The sequence below is a fragment of the Geotrypetes seraphini genome, chromosome 8, assembly GCF_902459505.1.
Source record: "Geotrypetes seraphini chromosome 8, aGeoSer1.1, whole genome shotgun sequence".
Lineage (NCBI taxonomy): Eukaryota > Metazoa > Chordata > Amphibia > Gymnophiona > Dermophiidae > Geotrypetes > Geotrypetes seraphini.
In genome coordinates, this window is record NC_047091.1 from 128,715,818 (window position 1) to 128,739,717 (window position 23,900).

The window sequence follows — 23,900 nt, forward strand, 5'->3', positions numbered from 1 at the left end:
CTGTGACCTATAAGGGAGCTGTAGTGAGGAGATACCAAGGCACCCTTTTTGTGAAGTTCACAGCAGTGCACTGTAAGGTACCCCAGTATTTAGGTGGCATGTCTGGGTGTGCAGTCCATCACTTTGCAGATCCCTTCCACGCCCAACAGGACTTGTTCTAAGCGTTTTGGACTTGGATGGAAAGTTGGACGGAAATGTGGTATAAAGATAGACAATTTAGTGGCTTGGACGATCAGATCGGCAGGACGTATAAGACGATTTTTGAAAGTAAAAAAAAGTTGGACGTCTCTTTCGAAAATGTGTCTTAGGCTCTTTAACTTTGGATGACTTGCAAGATGGACGTAAATGGACTTAGACGTCCCTTTCAATTATGCCCCTCTAGGTGTTTATAAGAATATATACAAAAGTATTGAAATAAGGCCATGGACTAGGTAGAATTTGAGGTTAAAATGGGAAGTACCATTTTTGCTGAGTAATTCCATCTTCTCCTTCATATTTTCAGCTTAATGAAGACACAGTTGTGATCTGGCATCATGTAGTCTTCATTTGCAAATACCGAGGGATCCCCCTCCCTTCTTAACACATTTAACCTAGTCATTCTAGAGATGGTCCTGTGCCAAGGACCATCCACAAAAGCTTCTAGAAGCCAGCAATTGTGGGCTCTGAATCTGGCTACATGTTGTCACTCTTGAGCAATGACCATAACTTGCTTGTCTCCCAGAATTCCTAGCCTTGCTAGAGATATTTTGCATAGCATGGCACCACTACTAAAGCCGACACATAGTGTCATCACTAGTGGCCTTGGAAGTACATTATTAACAACCTACTTCTGTAAATTTGAGCACAGGCAGGTTTAGAATGTAATATAGCTGATGTCATGTTTCTGATGCTGAGGCTAATGGCGGTTATTGAGAGCTAAAGATACAATTCACTCTATGAAGTGAATATAATTGTTTTATTCATTGGATTTTGGACACTCAGAATCGCGCACTGAGCTAATTTACCTGGCCACGGCAGCATAGAAGAAGATTTCAGTTGGTGAAAAGACGGAGATAAGTGCCAATTGATATTTAATTCTTCCCGGATTGAATTCCTGAATTATATATATACTAGTCTTTAAGCCCGTTACATTAACGGGTGCTAGAATAGATGTGTCTGTCTGTGTTTCTTTATCTCTCTCTCCTTGGCCGCTGTCTGTATCCTTCTGTCTCCCCCTCACCCCCCCGAGCAAAGCTGTCTGCCCCCAGGACACACCTCCCCCCCAAAGCAGCCCCCTTTCCCTCTCCCTAACTGTCTCTCCATGGCCCTCTTCTGTCTTCCCCCCCCCCCGAGCAAAGCTGTCTGTCCCCAGCACACCTCTTCCTATCTCTCCATGGCCCCTTCTGTCTCCTCCCAGCACACCCCTCCCCCCCAGAGCAAAGCTGTCTGTCCCCCAGCACACCTCCCCCCAAAGGAGCCCCCTTTCCCTCTCCCTATCTCTCCATGGCCCCTTCTATCTCCTCCCAGAGCAAAGCTGTCCCCAGCACACCTCCCCCCAAAGCAGCCCCCTTTCTCTCTCCCTATCCATGGCCCCTTCTGTCTCCCCCCTGCACACCCCTCCCCCCAAAGCAGCCCCCTTTCCTTTCCCTCTCCCCCTGGTCCCGGTATTGATCCCCTTCTTACTCTCCCCTCCATCCCGGCGTCTTCTGGCCTGCTCCTCTTCAAAGCAACCTGCGATCGTGGTGGCCGGCTTTAGCGAACCTCCCAGGCTGCTCTCCAACTCGGTAGCACGTTCCCTCTGAAGCGATTCCGTGCGTCAGAGGGAGCGTGCTACTGAGGTTGGAGAGCGGCCTGCGAGGTTCTTTAAAGCCGGCCACGATTGCAGGCTGCTCTGAAGAGGATCTGCGGCGGCGGCGAGTGAGGTGACACGGCGAGGACGCGGGCAGGCAGCGAGTGAGAGGCAGCAGTGAGGGTGGGCGGTGACGTGCCGAGGCAGGGAGAGAGCACAGTCGCGCGCCTTCAGCCCCCGCATGCGCCTTGAGGTTAGAATGTTGCCACAGAAGCACACCTCACGGTTCCACACCGCACAAATTTTCGAGAGCGCATGGCGCGCTCTAGCATTTTATTATATATGATGATTTGGATGAAATACTCAAAAAAGATCAACTGATGAACTATACAAATCAACTAACTATTGTAATCATGGTTAATTGAAAAAAATATTTACATTTTTAATGAGTTAATATTAGAATTCATTCTAGAGGTTTCTGCCATAGTTCAGTTCTGTTTTTGTACATAATTGCACTTTGCACTTTATTTGTAGCAGCATAATTGTTTTAGTAATAAAATGTAAGAAATATGAAATTTTAGAAGATAAATGTAATAAAATAAGAAATATGACATTCTGTGTATAGAATTTTATAAAGTGAATGTTCGGAAGTTTAATAAACCATCCCGGCTTTTAGTTTTTTGTTTCTGATGTCTGCCAGCTGTGGAACTTCTGACAGAATTCTGCAAGTGCAGAATTCCACACCATCTCAGGTGCAGAATGTGATGCAGACACAAGGCAGTAGAGGAGAAAGTGATTTGCTGCACAGCAGGTCATTTCTTATGTGCTGGCTTAGATTCGACACATGATGTGAACCGTTATCTGGCACTCACAGAATTCTGCCAAGAGTAGAACTTGAAAGCTTCATTGCCAGACTGAAGTGCTTGAAGCTCATGGGAGTGATGTGAGGAGGGGTAAAGTTCACCTTCTTTGTAAAAGAATGTGCTAGAGAATTCCCATAACATATAGCCTTAATATTTGCATTTGATGCTTGGTGACTTTTAGATGGAAAGAATGGAAATGGATCTAAACAGCGCTCTAATCGTAAACGAGAAAATTCTCATCCCAAACATGAAAGCTTTCCCAGCCTGTCCCGCCGTTCCAACTTACAGAAAAGCAAAACATTTAACAAGATTCCCCCTCAGCGAGGTGGAGGAGAGGGCAGACACTTTGTCTCTGCTTGTAATAGTGGAAGACGAGAAGAGGTAAGTGAAATTTTCCCAGGAGCTTTAGAATGGAGGGAGGGGGATAGGTAACTGAGCAGTAGATTTAAAATGTTTCTCTGTTGGTGATTTTCTTATTTGCAGGTAGCAGAAACTCAGCGGGCAGAGTTCAGCCCTGCCCAGTTTTCTGGTCCCAAGAAGATTAATCTGAACCATCTGCTGAATTTTACATTTGCGCCCCGTGGCCAAATGGGAGCTTACCATGATGGTAATGGGCATGGTAACTGGGGGAAAAGGAACAAGTGGGGACACAAACCCTTCAACAAGGAACTCTTTTTGCAAGCAAAGTGAGTGACACTCTGGGGTGTAGATTGGTTATTTTTCTTGTAAAACTGTATCTGTCAAAGGCTATTAGATTCTGATTTATATACGAATGGGTTGAGTGGGGTTATTTTATAAAGATTAACAAAATATTTTTTGAGTGTTTTCAGTAAGGCATTTAGGCCCGGATTCTGTATAGGACGCTGTATAGGATTCTGTAACCGACGTTCATGTTGCAGACGCCGGTTACAGAATCAGGTTTAACATGCCCAACCCCCCTCCCCGGACCTCCCCAATGGCCCCCCTCCGGAAGATCACCGGCAGAAGGGTGCCCAACTCCTCCTGCCGAACCCCCCTCCTCAAACGATCCTCCTGACAATTGGGGCCTTAGGCGCTTGGGCCAATCAGGCCCTAGGATTCTGTGGATTGGGCAGGGGAGGGGCGGGCCTGCCTCATTTGGACGGAGGCGGGCCTGCTGGCCGGACGTGCGAGGAGCCGTCCGGTCCAACTTGGAAAGTAAGACTAAGGGGGATTCTGGGGTGGGGGAGTTCATTAGGGGGGGTCCGGCAGGAGGGATTGGACACCCTCCTGCCGGCGATCTTAGGGAGGCTGGCAGGAGGGGTTGGGTACCCTCCTGCTGCGATTGTCAGGAGGGCCATTGGGGAGGGTCGGCAGGAGGGGTTGGGCACCCTCCTGCCACGATCACTGGGGGGAGGGGAGACTTGCGGTCGTAGCTGCGGCCACTATACTAATCACAGCAGGGAGATCCTTGCCGCGATTAGATACAGTGGCCGTGTCTACTTACCACATAGGCCAGCATTTTGCTAGCCTACATGGTAAGCGTCTCCTGTTCTGCTAGGGAGATGCGTTGGGCCGCCTAGGTTCGCTTAAGGCTACCGCCTAGCCTTAGGCGAGCTTAGGCAGCTTGCGGGCCTCTCTAGGCTCCCTGGAGGCGCCTTCAATATAGGCGCCCTGCCTGAGGAGCATTTTTTTTTTTTTTTTAAAGTGCCTCCCGATTGGCTGATTAGACAGCTGTAGGACGCCTACAGCTGCCTACAATTGGGAGCACTTTGCAGAATCAGGGCCTTAATGTAATTCAGTTAAAAAAATGAAAATAAAATTAAATGACATTTAGAGGAGCGTGACAAGATCATCAGTCTTTTCTAGTACAATGTGTCTAGTAGTTTTGAACACTAGAGTTTTATGCATCTGAACCTGCAAGTTGGTTGCAGAATCAATCATCTTTGAACTCCATCGCCTTCCCAGGAAGCTGCTTCTAACCCCTGAGTTTTTTTTCTGCAAGCAAGTTGCTCAGAAGTATTCCTGCTCTGCTCTGTGGCTTTATTATTTTGGGGTATTTTTTCTTAATGTTTGGTTGGATGCTAGTGCCCAGAGGTTCTCACTTGTTGGGACCTCAGCCTGGGAGAAGACGCAGGCTCACGCTGAGGAAGTCTGCTGCTAGCAGGATTAGCCCTCGGAGACACCTAGCTGTCCAGTCTGCTTTTGTATTTTTTGATTTGTGGGCCCGAGAGGCAGTCAGAAGATGCAGGCAATCCAGGTTCCAGGCTTCTTGAGGCAGAGATCAACGTCCCTGTAAGCTGTCTCTGCTTCCATTTTGCAGCTCCTAGCACATAGTACAGTGAGTAACAGGCTGACAGCTTGTGAAATTGTTTTTTGGGTTTTTTTTGAGGGGGGTGTTTAGATTCAGTTTTGGATGGTTGGGGGAGTCCTAGGTCCTCCCCCAACACAAAAATCCTAAAATTCCTGAGTTTTAAAAATTAAAATTTAATTTTTGGTGTGTTTCCCGGACTGTTTTAGCACTAAAATCACTCCCATGGTGGCCATCTTAGATTTTCCCAATTTTGAATTAAAAACTTTTATATGCCTCAAAATACTTTGTTTTTGAAAGAAAACAGATCCGATGGACTCTTCAGAGCAAATACATTGGATTCATGCCCTGTTTGTGGCGGATGGTTATCGGTCGAGCATCTATGTTCCACGTGCCATGCGGCGTGTGAGGCAGTGTATTAGCTTTAGCCCCACACCCCACCCCGTCCCTTTGGGGGGACGTTTCTAATGCTCAGCCAATTCATGGACTATCCAAAATAGGGTCGGAGAAGGCAGCACAAGTGCATCCTCGGTGAAACTCAGCCGCAATTCTGCATCGTAAGCCCACAAAACTCCAAGAACTCTAAGCAAGTCTCGGAGGAGGCATCTGCCCCTTAGGGGCAAGGTTTTCCCCCAGAATTTATTAATATACCTACCATGGCATCTCGGCTTGTGTCCCCTCCCCTAAGGTCCCCCATCAGCAGGGCCATGCACATTCGGGGGACAGTCTTCCAATGGATGACTCGGATGATCCGGATGATTTCTCATGTCTTTGCTTTCTCAGACAGACACTTCCACAGTGGGGGGATTTGGCTGCAGTCACAGATCTCCAGGACCCAGATCTTGGGGAGGACCCCACTGTGTGGAGACTATTTAAACCTTCCACATTGATGGGGATAATTTCAGAATCCCTTCAGTAATTGAAATTTGAGACTAATCAGTCCACATTGGCGCAGTGCTCTCTTATGAGTAGCACAAGGCTGCAGTCTTCCTTTTTTTCCTGACCATCCGGACATTGTGAAGATGCTCAAGGATCACTGGGAGGTACTGGAGGGTCCTCTTGAAAGTGGCCAAGGCTAACTATGTCCAAGTTCTGTCCAGTGGCAAACACCTTTAAGATGGACTCCTTGGTAGCACTGGTCACCAAGTGCACTCTTTCACCAGTGAAGGTGGTGTGGTGTTGAAGGACATCCAAGATTGCTGGATCGATTTTTTTTTCTAAACAGGCTTTTTGATTCCGTGGCCTCAATTTTGAGAGCAGCTAAAGCAGTATCTTTTGTCGCTAGATCCTGTCACTCCAAGCTGTGTCATGATTCTAACACCATTGTGGTTAAGGATCTTCTATTTTTGATTTCTGGAGTGGACTATATGGCTGATGTCCTGTATGACTCTCTGTACGCCGGATGTTGTGGATCAGACTGGTCTGGCGATTCATCATCCAAGGCAATTCTCAGTAAACTGCCCTTTAAGGGGCAATTATTGTTCGGTAAGGGTCTGGATGATCTTATGGCTAGTGTGCAGGTCTGCAAACTTGACAGTAGTCCATGGTCTTCTAGGGCAGTGGTTCCCAACCCTATCCTGGAGGACCACCAAGCCAATCGGGTTTTCAGGCTAGCCCTAATGAATATGCATGAGAGAGATTTGCATATAATGGAAGTGACAGGCATGCAAATCTGCTTCATGCATATACATTAGGGCTAGCCTGAAAACCCAATTGGCCTGGTGATCCTCCAGGACAGGGTTGGGAAGCACTGTTCTAGGAGACCGGGATGTTCTAGTTTTTGTTTCCTCTAGGCGATATTGTCTGGAGGTTCCTTGGGTCAGTGATCTTATCAGAGCACCAAATAACAGTTTGGTGGAGCTAGGCATCCACAATCTTTGCGGGCCCGCTCTTCTTTTCCCCCCAGGAAGCATTATGATGCCAGGCCCTCAACTGACTCTCCGCAGATTGGAGGGAGGCTCTCAGTATTCTTGTAGTGGGTGGACATCACCACATATCACTGAGTGCTGGACATTCTGCAAAATGGGTGCAGAACTTTTTCTAGACTCTCCAGTGGGAAGATCAGACAAAGAGGCCAAAGTTAGAGCCACTGTCCATAGATTGCTTGATATAACATCCATAGAGCCTGTTCCATAGTCCTACTTGGGCTCTGGCAGATACTTGGTATACTTCGTCGTGCCAAAGAAAAACTCCAAGGATTGGAGACCAATCCTGGATCTCAAAGCGGTCAATACGACCCTCAAAATTCCTCTATTCAGAATGGAAACGGTGAGGTTGATGATTGCCTAACTAGCACCAGGGGAATTTCTGGCCTACCTTCACATTCCCATTTTTCTGAAGTACAGAAGATACTTGAGGTTCCATGACTTGCAGCAACACTTCCAGTTTGCAGCTTTGCCCTTTGGGCTGGCAACAGCGCCTTGGACCTTTACCAAGGTAATTGTGGTTGTGGTGGCCCACTTATGCAGACTTGGGATATGAGTCCATCCATATCTGGACGATTGGCTCATAGGGACTCAGTTGGAGTCTGAAGGACACCAAGCTGTTCACCCAAGTCATCCAGTTGCTGCAGAGACTAGGCTGGGTGGTCAACTTTCAAAATAGCTCATTTCCACGCATGACCTAGAATAGCCAGGGGTATGTTTTCGCCACAGGAATGAACAGTATGTTTTTTTCCCAAATTATGCCAGGAAAAGCTTCGCCAGTTGATAACATGCCTTTTAGTAATACTTGAAGGTTCTGGGGTTGATAGTCATGACCATAGATGTAGTTCCCTGGGCGAGGGCTCACTTGCGCCCACTGCAGGATGTGCTTATCTCCCATTGGAGTCTGCAAAGGGATCCTCTGCATTTGAGGCTTCCTTAGACAAAGGAGGCTCAGCGCAGTCTAGCCTGGTGGTTGAATCTTGAATCCTCTCTTTCTCTCTGAGGCACATGGACGGAAGCTTTGTACTCAGATAACGATCTTGCAAGCTAAGCCAGCTGTGTCTGTGTGGCACTACCTCCAAGGGCTAAGTTCCAAGGCAGCCACAATAGACTAAGTTCCCTGGGCAAAAGCTCACATGCGTCCTCTCAATACATGTTAATGCTCTAGTCACCTCAGCTGGACTCCCTGCACCAGGACTCTCTCCATAACATTGCAGTCATGGGTACTAGGTGTCTCTCTTGATCAGTTTCCTTTTCCACAATTATGAACACTGCTGTCAAAGCATGCTTAGTTTTACAGCTTGCTTGGGGTGTGAAAGACCAATTTGAGAATCAAACTGGAGCTTTTCCACTGGACAAGATCAAAATGTGATTTTATTTGTATTTACTGTATTTTTTGCTCCATAAGATGCACTTTTTTCCCACCCAAAAGTGGGTGGAAATCTCTGTACGTCTTATGTAGCGAAGGTACAAAAAATTATACCCCCTGCACCGTTTAAAAACACCTTTCCCGCTGCCGAACCTTTTTAAAACACCCCGCATGCTGCCCCACTGCATGCCCGCTACACCTCTGTAAAACACCCCACCCCCCTGCAGGCCCATTGCCGTCTGCCCGACCACTTACAAATTATCTGGTGGTCCAGTGTGATCCCTCCATCCCTAGCTGTTTCCTCTTCTTATTTCCCAGCCAGTGACACGGAGGTCAGAAGAGCGTGGCGGTCAGGAGCAAAGCTTTCCATGCTCCTGCTTGGGCCCGCGCTGTTTTCTGAAAGGCTGCGATCAGTTCTCGCAGGACTCACGAGAACTGATCGCAGTCATTCAGAAAACAGCGCGGGCCCAAGCGGGAGCGTGGAAAGCTTTGCTCCTGACCGCCGCGCTCTTCTGACTGCCATGCCGCTGGCTGGGAAATAAGAAACAGCAAGCATGGAAGGGATTTTAAAAGGTACTGGAGGTGGGGGAATGTTTAAAATACCAAGACAGCCGTCGAGGGAGGGATTTTAAAATACCAAGACAGCCGTCGAGGGAGGGATTTTAAAAGATACTGGGGGGATGGGGGGGATGTTTAAAATACCAAGACAGTCATCGAGGGAGGGATTTTAAAAGGTACTGGGTGAGTGGGGGATGTTTAAAATACCAAGACAGTCATCGAGGGAGGGATTTTAAAAGGTATTGGGTGGGTGGGGGATGTTTAAAATACCAAGACAGCCATGTAGGGAGGGAGGGATTTTTAAAGATACGTGGGGGGGGGGGGTATGATCAAAAAAGTACTGGGGTACGTAGGGGGTATGGGGTATGATTTAAGGTACTGGGGGTATGTGGGGATATGGGGGATAATTTAGGGTATGTGGGGGGTATGGGGCCTGCCTGCCTGCCTGCCATCCATTAGACCACTAGGCCAGCCTGCCTGTCACAGGCCTGCCTACCACTAGGCCAATAGGCCTGCCTGTCTGTGCCTTGTCCCAGCCTACCATTAGACCACCAGAGGGGAGGACAGGGTACAGAGCCTGGCAGGGAGGGGGGACAGGGTGCAGAGCCTGACAAGGAATATAGGGTTGGGTACAGAGCCTGGCAGGGAGAATTTGGTTCAGAATGCTTATTTTTCTTGTTTTCTTCCTCTAAATCTAGGGTGCGTCTTATGGAGCGAAAAATACGGTAGTTATGTTTGGTTTATTTATTTAAAAAATTATAACCCGCATATCCTACAATTTGAAGCGGGTAACAAAACAACATACCATATTTTTCGCTCCATAATATACACTTTTTTCCACCTCCAGTGTTCTGCTGCTGCTAGTCACCCCCTTCCCCCCGGCGCTCTGCTGCTGCTCATCGCCCTCTTACCCGCTTGCCACTGCAGGAAAGGAAGGGCCAGCGACGTGCAATCTGGCCCACAAGTCTTTTCCCGACGTCAGAATTTTGGGAGGGAGAAAGGACAAAGGCCAGAAGGCAGTGAGGGGGTACGAACTCGGGACGAAAGAAGGGAGGGAGGGAATAGAAAGAGACAATTGTTGGGCCTGATGAAGAAAAGAAGGAACGAGAGAACTATCTAGTGTAACCAGAAATCGCCAGACAAAGGTAGGATTTCAATTTAGCGAGCAAAATCTGTCTGCTGCAGTATATTTATCTATTTTTCTAGGGGGCTGGGTTCAGAAGCACAATTTGGTTCAGAATATTTTTTTCTTGGTTTTTCCTCTAAATCTAGGGTGCGTCTTATGGAGTGAAAAATAGAGTACATAATTAACTTACAAAAACATAGTGTAAAATCATAACAGCATAAAATTTTAAGATAAAAATGCCATCATTAGCATCAAAACAGTAATGAGTATTTACTATAAAACCTCGATTAAGAAGAGAACACTTGCTCAACTAATCTAGTTTTAACCATTTTCCTAAACTGCTATATGCCCGATGCCTGTCTTATGTTACAGAAAATATTTTTGTTCAGAAAGTGTTTTGTGTTCTTTTTTGGGTGAAGTGTATTTTTTGTAAGCATGTTTATAGATCAAAGAATCCCACATTTCATCTTGCAGCACAATTTTTAATCTGTGATATGTTCTTTCAGCTGCCAGTTTGTGGTGTCTGAAGACCTGGATTACACTGCTCATTTCACTGATCCAGATACATTGGTCAACTGGGACTTTGTGGAACAAGTGGTTAGTAGCAGTGGATTGTGTGTGTGTGTAGATGTTTTGAGCATTCCAGTTGGAAGCACACATGTTGAATCTAGGAAATAGTGGAGGGGAGCTGCTTAATCCTAGTAAAGGGATTGCTTCTTTGAAGAGAAGTTATTGGCTAATACCCATGATGCCAAGACAGTCTGTGACAGCATACATAAGAACTGCCATCTCCGGATCAGACCTAAGGTCCATCGAGTCTGATGATCTGCACACACGGAGGCCCAGTCAGGTGTACACTTGGTGTAATTTTAGTCACCCATATCCCTCTATGCCTCTCGTAAGGAGATGTGCATCTAATTTGCTTTTAAATCCTAGAATGGTGGATTCCACAATAACCTCCTCTGGGAGAGCATTCCAGGTGTCCACCACTTGTTGCGTGAAGCAGAACTTCCTGATATTTGTCCTGGACTTGTTCCCCCTTAGCTTCAGTCCATGTCCTCTTGTCCGTGTCACGTTGGACATGGTGAATAATTTTTTTCCTGCTCTATTTTGTTGATTCCTTTCAGTATTTTGAAAGTCTCAATCATATCCCCTCGAAGTCTCCTCTTCTCAATGGAGAGCAGTCCCAGTTTCTTAAGTCGTTCCTCGTATTCCAAGTTCTCCATACCATTTATTAGCTTTGTTGCTAATCTCTGCACCCTCTCCAGCAGTTTTATATCCTTCTTTAGGTTGGGAGACCAATGTTGGACACACTATTCCAAGTGTGGTCTGACCATTGCCCTATAAAACGGCATTATAACTCTCTCCAATCTACTCGTGATTCCTTTCTTTATCATGCCTAACATTCTATTTGCTTTCTTTGCCGCCGCCGCACATTGTGCTGACGGTTTCAGGGTCTTATCTATCAGTACACCCAGGTCCTTTTCTTGTTTGCTCTTACCCAGAGTTGCACCTGACATTCTATACTCGTATTCCTTGTTCTTGCTGCCTAAATACATTACTTTGCACTTTTCCACATTAAACTTCATCTGCCATTTCTCCGCCCATTTCTCTAACCGACACTGATACTTTTCCTTATGTCCCAGGAAGGGTGCCTCTTAACTTTTTCCATAGAGGATCCCACTGGCTTACTTTTTCAATGAGTAAAACTAATACATTAAATCAAGTTCAGAAAAGTTGACCTAGAAAGAAGTAGCAAAGATTGGCATTTTGGTTATGCCTATTAAAGCAGCATACAGCATATAGTAGTCCTGAAGACAAGCATGCAATTAACAGCTGAATGGTCCTGAATCCTCTGCTTGCAGTGCTACAGAAGTGTTTTCAGCCAACTGTATGTTAATTTATTTCTTACAGCGCATTTGCAGTCATGAAGTGCCCTCCTGTCCCATCTGTCTGTATCCTCCTACTGCAGCCAAGATAACCCGATGTGGTCACATCTTTTGCTGGGCATGTATTCTGCATTTCCTGTCTCTCAGCGAGAGGGACTGGAGCAAATGCCCTATTTGTTATGGGACCATTTACAAGAAGGAATTGAGGAGGTGAGACCCATGACAGCTGGGCTTTCAGTTGGTTGCTATCACTCTGTTTCAAGGAATGAGAGCACTCTTATCTTTTATATCTGTTCTGTTGCAGTGTTGTTGCCATGGAGACACGCCTGTACTCTGTTGGTGATACCATCACTATGCAGCTAATGAGAAGGGAGAAAGGTGTCTTGGTGGCATTGCCCAAATCCAAATGGATGAAAGTAGAACAGCCCATTCACTTGGGAGGTGAGGGCATTGCATTTTGGGGATTAGGGGAGGGGGCTGTTAATTTCTATGTTGAAATGTACTGAATACTGTTAGCTAAGATGTGTACTGAATACTATTAGCTAGGATGGTTCTGCTCCCATATGTGCAAGTCTTAAGTAAATGCTGACAAGGAAATCCTGTAAAATCTTATTTTAAGATTTACTGGTTTACCCTTCATGAGTCTAGAATTTATTCTTCCTTTGCATTTTTTTCTTAGATGATCTTACATTTTTCTACTCTTTGTATGGTGACATTTGATAAAGATTAGAAAATGACACAAGGACTGTTTATCGTGGTAAATCGCGGGTCACTGCAGTAAATCCGCAGGAATGGAGACATTTGCAACTGGTTTATTGCAGGAATGGGGACAAGACCTTTTACCGCCCTGTGGGAGCGGTGAAAAGGCTTACTCCTGTGGTAAAAAAAAAATTGTGGCTATGTCAGACTCAGCATCTTCTCCCCAGCTCCTCTTGCGCCTATTTTACCTTCAGGAGCCAGCTAAGCCACGATGAAGACAGAAGGAACCTAAAACCAAAGCCTGAGACCAATGTGATTTGAAGAATAAAATTACCAGGCAACAAAAAGAAAAAAAATAAATTTATTTTATATTTTGTGACTAGAATATTTCAGAATATTTAGAGCTGGTATTAGACATAACTGGGGACCGCAAAGTCCAGGCTGTGCTTATTTAGCTTCCAGCTGGCTTAGGGCTCTCTCTCTGACCAGGGGGCAGTTGCCCTAGTTACACTCCCCTAACGTTATTCTTGCCATGTGTGACTAAAGTATTCTGTTAGCTTGATTTTTCTATGTAGCATTCTGTAGTAATTTGGTTTGTTCAGTTTTCACAATAGTGAAGGGTATATTTGTGAAAGGGAGGGGAGATGGGTTTTGTTGAACCTTGCTCTGTTTTATTTGCGTTTATAAAATGACAATTGTCAGAGGAGAAGCTTCCGCCCACACACAAGCGACTGCAGGGCGGCACAGGCAAGCTTTGCCAGCATCAGTTTCTTTTCTAAAGCACTGCAAAGGTAAGGGGGAGGGAGGGAGATAGATTTGGCCTGAGGGGTCCCTTCACTGCCCCGACCCCGCAGCATCCACCCTTCCCTCTCACCACCTCACTGCCCTTCAGCGGCCTGATAATTTCCCTCCCTCCCCCTTACCTTCGCGGTGTAAAGAAACTTAAGCGAGGAAAGGGGCCATGCATGTGATCGGTGACCGTGCGCCTTCCCTCCCTTAAGTTTCTTTACACCGCGAAGTAATGGGGAGGGAGGGAAATTCTCAGGCTGCTGAAGGGTGGTGAGGTGGCGAGAGGGAAGGGTGGATGCTGCGGGGACAGGGCGGTGAAGAGGATGGCGGGTTCGGTGATGGGGCAGTGACGGGGACAGATTTTTTCTCCGTGTCATTCTCTAATAGAGATGCATCTGATAGTTTGAGCAAGCCATTACAGTTGAAATTGAGACTTCCCATATTCTCTTTCTTCCTGACTATTCACTTGAGATTCTCTGTGTAAAGCACCTTGGCTTAGAGTGCATAACTAGAACTGCTTTCTATTTAGCTACTTTCCAACCACAACCTTGAGTCTCTTAAGAGTGGAACTAGAAATTTCCAAATGTAGATCTGTGTTACTTGTGTTGAGGTATCTCAGTTAAGACTTGTCTGAGTTAACCAAGGAATTAATCCTTAGTTTTGGGACCCTAAGCATTCTTTCTGTAGATATAACAGGAGAAAACCTTTGTTTTCTAATCCTATTCTAAATATATGAAACATGCATACACTGGTCTAAAGTACTGTGGTTAAGCTCCTGTTTGGGGCAAGTCACTTTGTTCACACCTTCCCACATTTTGTAGCACATACCACATTAATCTTGTTCATTACTACTCACATTCTACAAGTACTCCTTGACCTAACCATATTGGGTAAACTGTTTCTTATCATCTACATTCCTTTCCCTAATATAAGCTAGTCTGTCTGCTTACTATTCCTCCCTCAGGGCTAGATTTGACTATACGCATTAGTCTGTTTTGGTGATGCTGACCCCTTCTCATTTTCAGATTAAAAAAAGAAAGGATTAAAGGTAGAGCGGGCATAGGGTAAGAGGGAGTACTGGGTCTTAATCTTTATGTGGTAAGGTCTGGATTGCAATGAAGTAATAACATGTGTGATCCAAACTTTTTGATATAGTTGTCATGTAAGTAAGCTATTTGATGATAAGCTAAACCACTATGTGATGCTGATCTACAGAGTTGCTGGCTGATATTTTTTTATGTGAAGAATTGTGTGTTAGGTGCCATCAACTCGTATTTGAGTCCTAGCAACTTGATGAATTACAGATCTAAAAAGAAATTGGTTTTGTGCTGGTCTGGAAGGTCCTCCAGCATCATCCCCATAGTTGTCTTTAATGTGTCCAGTCATCTGATTGCAGGTTGCCCTCTTCTTCTCCAGTAATCTCTTCTGATGGTGTGACCAAAATAAGACAGTTGTAACTTCATCATTCTGTTAAATCCCTTCTGGATTCCATATGCTAGGTGTTCAATCCCAACCCGCAATCCAGGAGCTTCAGAAATCCACAAACCTTTCTGAGCACATGCTCCACCCCCTTAGCCTGAGAGCTAGCAAACATATCCAGTTAAAATTTCTGCAAAGAATCTGTGCAGAAGTCTTCTGAAGTTGCTCTGCTGCTTTTTCTTTTTCACTTAAAGTTCGTTTCCTCGGTAGCTTCAGTGCCTTGAGGACCCCTTTCTGGTCCCCTGTCGGAGGAAAGGACGCAGTCCCACGGTGCTGGACTGCTGATTTCACAGAGAAACTTTGGATTTGTGGAGCCAACCTGCTGCTGTGTGCCACCATTTCTAGACTCAGAGGGTCCCTTCCCCTGGGAGTCTGCTTGCTGGTGACCTTGTCACAGGTTTCAAGCACAGGCTGTATGTGTCTGGAGTGAAACCCACACAGCCTCTACAGTTCACGTGACTCCCTTTTCCCATCTACATTTCAGAGAACCTCAATGGACACTCTCAACCTAATGGTCTCGATCCACTGGAACTCTGTCTCAACTCATCCATGTGACATCAGACCTTCATCGATCTCCTCTCTGGTGGTTATTGCCTGCCAATCTTTCCAGAGGCCTTCTTTTCCATACTCCACCACTTCAGAAAACATTTACAGATGCTTCCATATTCAGTTGAGGAGCTTATCTCGACAGCCTCCATACTCAAAGCAGCTGGTTCACTCAAGAGAAAACTCACATCAACCTTCTAGAGCTTTGAGCAATCTGCAATATCCTCCACACATTTCAAGATCATGTTCTCAGGTAGTGCTCATTTGAACAGACAACCAGATAGCCATGTACTATGTGTACAATCAAGGAGGCACAGGGTCTCGCCAACGCCCACTATGTCAAGAGGCTCTCTGGATCTAGTTCTGGTTGATTCCTCACATTTTTTTAAAAGCAGTCTAGCAGGGAAGCGGAACTTCTTAGTGAACAAATTGAGCAGACTCCTTCAACCGCACGAATGGTCACTCAACCATATTGCGTCAGTTGTTCTGGGGAACCTTTTTGTGTAGGGATGTCACACATGAAACACACACACGCAGTCTTAGAGTCGGGATGGAGGCACTCTTTAATGGATGGTCTTCTCACCTTTTTATTGAGAATCTTGCCTCCCTTAATTACATGGCTAATGCTTTACAAGGTTACTATTTCATTATGCATATACAGTGAGGATTATACCAAGATAATTCCTTGTTTACATATTTCATGTGATTCTCAAAGTTACTATCTCACATTACATCTGAATACATCATAACAGTTAAAATAAAGATTCCCAATGTATACACTTCTAATATGTCTGACATCTTACTATAGCATGTGACAGTCCAAAGGTTATAATGCATGCTCCTTAAGCTCTCTTGATTAGCCTTAAACTCAGGGCCTGCTTGGCATGTAGGCAAAGTCTGATTGTTGCCCATATAAGGGATGCTTAAACAAGATAAGAGATAAGATAAGGGTAAACCTGTGTCAGGTTAATAGGTGTCAAGAGTCTTGTGACAAAAAGTTAGGGGGGAATGCCTCAGCATTCAGTCTCAAGGTGCAAACCGTTTTCCTTGCTTTTTCAAGAGGGAAAGAGAAAGGATTCATACTTCTACACAGGGCCTCAAAGCCTTACACAAGGCCTAGATCCATACACAGGGCCTAGATCAGTGTGCTGACCTGGCCTGGTTCAGAACTGTCTGTATGCTGACCTTGCCTGTGTTCTGATGCCCTAGATCAGAACTTATCAGATCTCCATCCCTACATTATCCCAGGACAAGCAGGCAGCATATTCTTGACTGATGGGTGACGGTACCGACGGAGCCCCGGTACGGACAATTTTAGAGTGATTGCACTCTAAGAACTTAGAAAGTTCTAGTTAGGCCGCACCGCGCGTGCGCGAGTGCCTTCCCGCCCGACAAAGGCGTGCGGTCCCCAGTTTCTTAGTTTCCGCGGAGCTAAGAAGACGCGTGTTTCCAACGGCTGTTGGACTCTCTTTTTTCGCCTTCCCGCTCGCGTAAATTTTTCTCGTGAATTTATTCACTTTTTGTTCTTTTCTTATTTTCTTAAAAAAAAAAATGTCTATTTTTTGGATTTTTTTTTTTTTTCGGTCAGTCCCGGCGGGGCCTGTTGGCACCATCGAAGCCTCGGGCTTCGATTTTGCTACTGCTGTTTTTCCCTTCATGCCCCCTTCACCGGGTTTTAAGAAGTGTCAGCGGTGTGCATGCCCTATTTCCATATCCGACTCGCACAAGTGGTCCCTTCAGTGTTTGGGTCCGGACCATAGGGCAGAAACGTGCACCCGCTGTAGTTCTCTTCAAAAGAGAACTTTGAAGAACCGCCAAATTCAGCAGTGGATTCTGTTTGATGCCGCGATGGAAGTTCCACCGGCGTCGACTCCGCCGACTTCCTCCAAATCGGCACCGGTGGTTTCGACACCGCAAGAGGTCTCTTCGGTGTCGCATCCTTCAGTTAAGCCGGCTAAGAAGCCATCCCCTTCTGTCCTTGGCCCGCCAGTCGAACAAGCAGTGAGCCAAGTCCTGCAGACTGTGCGCTGGCCCCGCAAACGCTCCGCTCACATAGAAGTCACTGCCTCTTCATCGGCATCGACTTCACCTGAACGTCGAGCGGCACCGCAGGTACCGAGCAAGAAAAAAGCGGTACCGGTGCCATCGGGACTGTCTCTGGATGAGCGTATAGCCTCCATCCTTCAGGTCCAGCTTAAGGAGCAATTGCAACACCTGCTCCTGGCTCTGCTAACTCCGAACCTTCCGGTGTCGGTACCCACTGATCCTGCGGTACCGATAGTCAACCAGCCTATGTTATTGGCATCGACGCTATCGGCACCGCTTAAATCTGCCTCTTCCATTTCCATGCCTGTGTTATCGGCGGAGCCGAAGTCTCTTCGACGTATGGCTCACTCGGCCTCTGATCCGGTACCGCTCTCTGACACCCGTCCCGTGTTACAGTCACCGGGTACGGTGTTGATGCGTTCAGGCAAATCGGTACGCAAAACCAGGCATACCGAATCCTCTACTCCTTTGTCTCAGGGCCGTCTCCCATCGGTACGGGACCCTGATTTATGGGATGACTCCGATGATCCCCTCGGTACCGAGGAGGATTTTTCATCGGATGAGGCTGACCCATCGGTGCAGGATCCTGCTAGTAAGCCAGAGCACTCTTCCTTCACTAAATTTCTGAGGGAGATGTCAGACACCCTTTCTCTCCCCTTGGAGTCTGATTCTAAAAAGTCAAAAGCGTTCCTAGAGGCTTTGGACTTTGACCAACCTCCCAAAGAATTTTTAAAGTTACCCCTTCATGATATCTTACGGGAAACTTTTTACAAAAATTTGGAAACTCCTCTTACTATTCCAGGAGCTCCAAGAAAATTGGAATCACTTTATAAAGTTATTCCTATCCCAGGGTTTGACAAACCTCAGCTTCCACATGAATCTCTGCTGGTGGAGTCAACCCTCAAAAAAATCTGCAGGCTCTAGTGTATATGCCTCTGTCCCTCCTGGCAGAGAAGGCAAGGCCATGGATAAATTTGGTAAACGACTCTACCAAAATGCTATGTTGGCCAACCGTTCAGATAACTATGCGTTTCACTTTTCCTTTTACCTGAAACATCTTATCCAGCAGATAGCCTCTTTTGAAAAATATATTCCTGACCGCAAGCTTTCTGCTTTTCAACAATGCCCTGCCAGTCTCTTGCAACTCAGGAAGTTTATGGTCCGTTCCATCTATGACACTTTTGAACTGACCTCCCGAGCTACTGCTATGGCTGTAGCAATGAGACGATTGGCATGGCTTCGCGTCTCAGACCTTGATGTGAACCACCAGGACCGCCTAGCCAATGCTCCCTGCCTGGGTGATGAGCTGTTTGGAGAATCTCTGGATTCCACCACTCAGAAGCTTTCTGCTCATGAGACGAGGTGGGATACTTTATTGAAAACCAAAAAGAAACCCCCTCCTCCTCGTCCTTTCAGGCAGCAGACGTCCTATCAGAGGCGTTTTTCTGCTCGGCTGATTCAGCCTCATCCTCCTCAGCCTCGGAGGCAAAGGCGGCAACAACAACGGGCTCGCCAACAACAGCTGCCTGCCATGAAACCTGTTGCTCAGTCTAAACCGACTCAGCCCTTTTGACTCGCTTCTCCAGGGCATTGCCAGTCTTCCTCCCTCATGTCCTCTTCCGCAACCTATAGGAGGTCGACTAAACATTTTTCTAACTCGATGGGAAGTTATCACCACCGACCAGTGGGTGCTCTCTATCATAGCCCACGGCTACTCCCTCAATTTTCAGACTCCTCCGCCGTTAGGCCTGCCAAAAGAGTCTGCTTCCAACAAGTCTCAGTCCCTCCTTCTAGCTCAAGAGGTTCAATCCCTCCTTCTTCTCAATGCCATCGAAGAAGTTCCTCAAGATCAGAGAGGTCAGGGATTTTACTCCCCGTACTTTCTAGTTCCCAAAAAGACCGGCGACCTCAGACCTATATTAGATCTCGGAGATCTCAACAAATGCTTGGTCAAGGAGAAGTTCAAAATGCTCTCTCTTGCCACCCTCTATCCTCTCCTCTCTCAGAGCGACTGGCTATGCTCCCTCGATCTAAAAGAGGCTTACACACATATTCCTATCCATCTGGCGTCCAGGCAATATCTACGCTTTCTCATCAATCAAAACCATTATCAGTACAAGGTGCTACCCTTCGGTCTGGCCTCCTCTCCCAGGGTATTCACCAAGTGTCTGATTGTAGTAGCGGCCTATCTCCGCTCTCACAATTTTCAAGTCTTCCCTTACTTGGACGACTGGCTGATCAAGGCTCACTCTCCTCAGGCGGTTCTGCTTGCCACCAGCCAGACCATTCACTTCCTTCGACTATTGGGTTTCGAAATCAATCTACCCAAGTCGCACCTCATTTCAACCCAGCGACTTCAATTCATTGGAGCCATTCTGGACACTGTTCTGATGCGGTCGTTCCTTCCATCCAACCGCCTTCAGACCATCCTTCATCTCTGTCGACAGGTGTTTCAACAGATTACCATTTTTGCGAATCACATGATGGTGCTATTGGGGCACATGGCTTCCACAGTACATGTCACCCCCTTCGCACGTCTCCACCTGCGTACTCCTCAATGGACCTTAGCGAACCAGTGGTCCCAAGCGACGGATCCTTGTTCACAACACATATCTATGACCTCGTCTCTTCGACAGTCGCTTCTTTGGTGGTTGACATCTTCAAATCTATCCAGAGGTCTGCTGTTCCATCTACCTCCTCATCAACTAGTCATCACCACAGATTCCTCCCCCTATGCCTGGGGAGCTCACTTGAACGAGTTCCAAACTCAGGGGTTTTGGACTACCCAAGAAAAGAAACACCACATCAATTTCCTGGAACTCCGAGCGATGTTTTATGCCCTCAAGGCATTTCAACATCTTCTCTTTCCTCAAGTACTACTCATTTGCATAGACAATCAAGTTGCAATGTACTACATCAACAAACAGGGAGGGACGGGCTCTCGCCTATTATGTCAGGAAGCCCAACGGATTTGGTCTTGGGCCACAGCTCGTCACTTATTCCTGAAGGCTGTCTACATTCAAGGGGAACAGAATTCCTTAGCGGACAATCTCAGCAGAATTCTCCAACCTCACGAATGGACTCTCAATCCCACGACTCTTCAGTCCATTTTCGCTCAATGGGGCACTTCTCAAGTGGATCTTTTTGCAGCTCCTCACAATCATCAGCTGCCCCTGTTTTGCTCCAAACTCTACTCTCCTCACTGTCTGGCGCCCGATGCATTTCTCCTGGATTGGACCAATCTCTTCCTATATGCATTTCCCCCTCTACCACTCCTGCTGCGGACTTTGTTCAAGCTCAAGAGGGAATGAGCCACCATGATTCTCATCGCTCCACGGTGGCCCAGGCATTAGTTCTCCCTTCTACTTCAACTCAGTTACAGGGAACCCATACTTCTTCCACTGTTTCCTTCTCTGCTTACTCAGCATCAGCAGACACTACTGCATCCCAACTTACAGTCTCTGCACCTGACAGCTTGGTTTCTCTTGGGCTGACTTCGGCTCATTCACTCCTTTCTCAGCCTGTCCGTTCTATCATTGATGCTTCCAGGAAACTGGCCACTCTTCAGTGTTATCAATAGAAGTGGTCTCGGTTTTCTTCCTGGTGCCTCTTACATCACCATAATCCCATGTCTCTAGTAGTGGGACTGGTGTTGGACTATCTTCTTTCCTTGTCTGACTCTGGCCTCAAATCCACTTCTATCAGAGTTCATGCTGCCTTTCATGAGCCAATTCATGGAAAACCCCTCTCGGCTCATCCTTTGGTTTCTAGATTCATGAGGGGCCTTTTCAATGTGAAACCACCTCTCAAGCCCCCTCCTAAGGTTTGGGATCTCAATGTGGTTCTTTCCGCTTTGATGAAGCCTCCTTTTGAACCTTTGGCCACAGCACATTTCAAATTTCTCACTTGGAAAGTGGTCTTCCTAATAGCTCTCACTTCTGCCAGGAGAGTCAGTGAATTACATGCACTAGTGGCCGATCCACCTTTCACTGTTTTTCACCATGATAAGGTGATTCTCCGTACACATCCAAAGTTTCTCCCTAAGGTTGTGCCTGACTTTCATCTTAATCAGTCCATTGTCCTACCTGTATTTTTTCCAAAGCCTCATTCTCATCCAGGTGAACAGGCTTTGCATACCTTGGACTGTAAACGTGCTTTGGCTTACTATCTTGACCGCACGAAACCTCATAGATCATCTCCTTAACTGTTTTTGTCTTTTGATCCTAATAAGTTGGGTCATCCTGTATCTAAACGCACCCTATCCAATTGGCTTGCTGCTTGCGTTTCATTCTGTTATGCTCAGTCGGGCCTGACACTGGAAGGTTCTGTCACAGGCCACAAAATTAGAGCTATGGCAGCATCTGTAGCTTTCCTCCGTTCCACTCCTATTGAGGAAATCTGCAAAGCTGCTACTTGGTCCTCAGTTCATACTTTCACATCGCATTATTGTCTGGATGCATTCTCCAGATGGGATGGACACTTCGGCCAATCTGTTTTACAAAATTTGTTTTCCTAATGGCCAATCTTCCCTCCATCCCTCTTTTTGTTAGCTTGGAGGTCACCCATCAGTCAAGAATATGCTGCCTGCTTGTCCTGGGATAAAGCACAGTTACTTACCGTAACAGGTGTTATCCAGGGACAGCAGGCAGATATTCTTGCGTCCCTCCCACCTCCCCGGGTTGGCTTCTTAGCTGGCTTATCCTAACTGGGGACCGCGCGCCTTCATCGCGCGGTGCGGCCTAACTAGAACTTTCTAAGTTCTTAGAGTGCAATCACTCTAAAATTGTCCGTACCGGGGCTCCGTCGGTGCCGTCACCCATCAGTCAAGAATATCTGCCTGCTGTCCCTGGATAACACCTGTTACGGTAAGTAACTGTGCTTTCTTGCATCTCCCCTCAACATCAAACTTCCCACCTTCCTGTTTCAAAATGTACACTCTGGATCATTTGGAGTCGGATGTTTTCTTCCTCAAATGGAAGGGCCGATTTCTTTATGCATTCCCTCCAATTCCACTAGTTGGAAGACTCTACTTAAACTTCACCAAGAACACACCACCATGATTCTCATAGCACTCCATTGGTCACGTCAACCGTGATTCCCTCTCCTTTTACAACTCGGGATAAAGGAACCTATTTTTCCTATTCAAATCTTTCCAACGTTACTAATGACCTTGAGATGTCCTATCTGTCCAAATTAGATTGTAAACTCTTCTGAGCAGGGACTGTCTATTATATGTTAAATGTACAGTGCTACGTACGCCTTTCAACACTATAGAAATGATAAATAGTAGTAGTAATGCAGAACAAGGAAGATTTTTACCTATACTTGTAGCCACCTTCTCGTACCATCAAGTGCACACTGACCTGGATCCCTGAGGAAGGCTGTTGCTAGGTGAAACAAGGACCATGTTGTGTCTGTATCCCACCACATGTTAGTCACTTGGTGAAGTGGAGATTGTTTTGATTTTATTGAATTTTAATAAACATCACATTGCGATCATTTGATTCCACAGTTTTCTGCCTCTCTTGTTTTGGACTTCCATTTTTGACTGTGGAATATCTGGGCATCTTCATGTTTGCTCTTATATTAAGAGCACATTGTGCAATAGGTGTAGCCATTTTGTGCATGAGGTTCTAGTTGGTAACTGATAGACATCTAGGTTAGCAATGTGGTCATTTTTTTCATATATTTGCAAGGTACTCCCTGCTTTATGTAGGAGCAAGACCAAAAACCGATTTGGGTACTGGAAGGTATTCAGGCCACTTAGAACTTATGGTACTAAATGTAAGAAAATTAGCAGGAATAACTTAATTTTCTCATTAACTTTCTTTCATCTGGAAAGGAGGATGCCAAAGTTTTAAGTTCAACTTATTTGATATACTTCCTATACACTGGAAAATCTAAACAGTTTACAAAGCCAAATAAAGAAATAGGGTGAGGTCCTCACAAATGAAAAATACATTGATAGTGCAGAGAAAATCAGAAGCCACTGAGAATACTATTTCTAAAGACTCTAGAGAAAATAATGTGTGGGAGGGTAAGTTCTTTTACAGCACTTTTTCTGTGTGTGTTTTACTCTTGTTTATCAGATGTTATGTTTTGTGTTGCTTTATTTATTGTTTGTTTATTTTGCTGCATCCTTCATTCCTGCCAAGTCTTTCTCCTTGTACACTTCTGCTGCCCCCTCACACTGCCAACAGTTGCAGTCTTGGCAGCAAAGCTTCACCAGCCCCAGTTCTGAATCCAGTAACAGTGCTTCTTTTTTTCTGTGCACTGGACCTACCTCCAAGGCCAGCCACAAACTGTCTGCACCTTGAGTAAGCAGTTCTTACAGCTAAGCCTGGTGGCAGGTGCTTATTTTGTTCCCTTTCCTGCCCTGATTTAACAGGCATTTCCTTAACCAGTGGAAAGAATGTGGCACTTATACTGTTAGATTTTTTTTTATCATTCTTTGAAAAATCTACTTTATGAAAAGCTTCAGATGTTCATGAGCTAGAAAAGAGGGCTAAAAGAGGAAACTGATACAGCTAAGCTGCTGCTTTTGCTGTCTTTTAATAATTAAACAAGGTAAGAA

At 46.0% G+C, this 23,900-nt stretch overlaps 1 protein-coding gene across 1 annotated transcript in view; it reads left to right on the forward strand.

The window, feature by feature from the left end:
• Window positions 1–23,900, forward strand: part of RNF10 (ring finger protein 10) — a 70,875-nt gene that overhangs the window by 10,969 nt on the left and 36,006 nt on the right. The window contains exons 2-6 of the mRNA XM_033954629.1: window positions 2,813–3,012; window positions 3,115–3,317; window positions 10,385–10,475; window positions 11,793–11,977; window positions 12,072–12,208. Coding sequence (XP_033810520.1) covers window positions 2,813–3,012; window positions 3,115–3,317; window positions 10,385–10,475; window positions 11,793–11,977; window positions 12,072–12,208 — 816 coding nt within the window. The remainder of the gene's footprint in view (window positions 1–2,812; window positions 3,013–3,114; window positions 3,318–10,384; window positions 10,476–11,792; window positions 11,978–12,071; window positions 12,209–23,900) is intronic.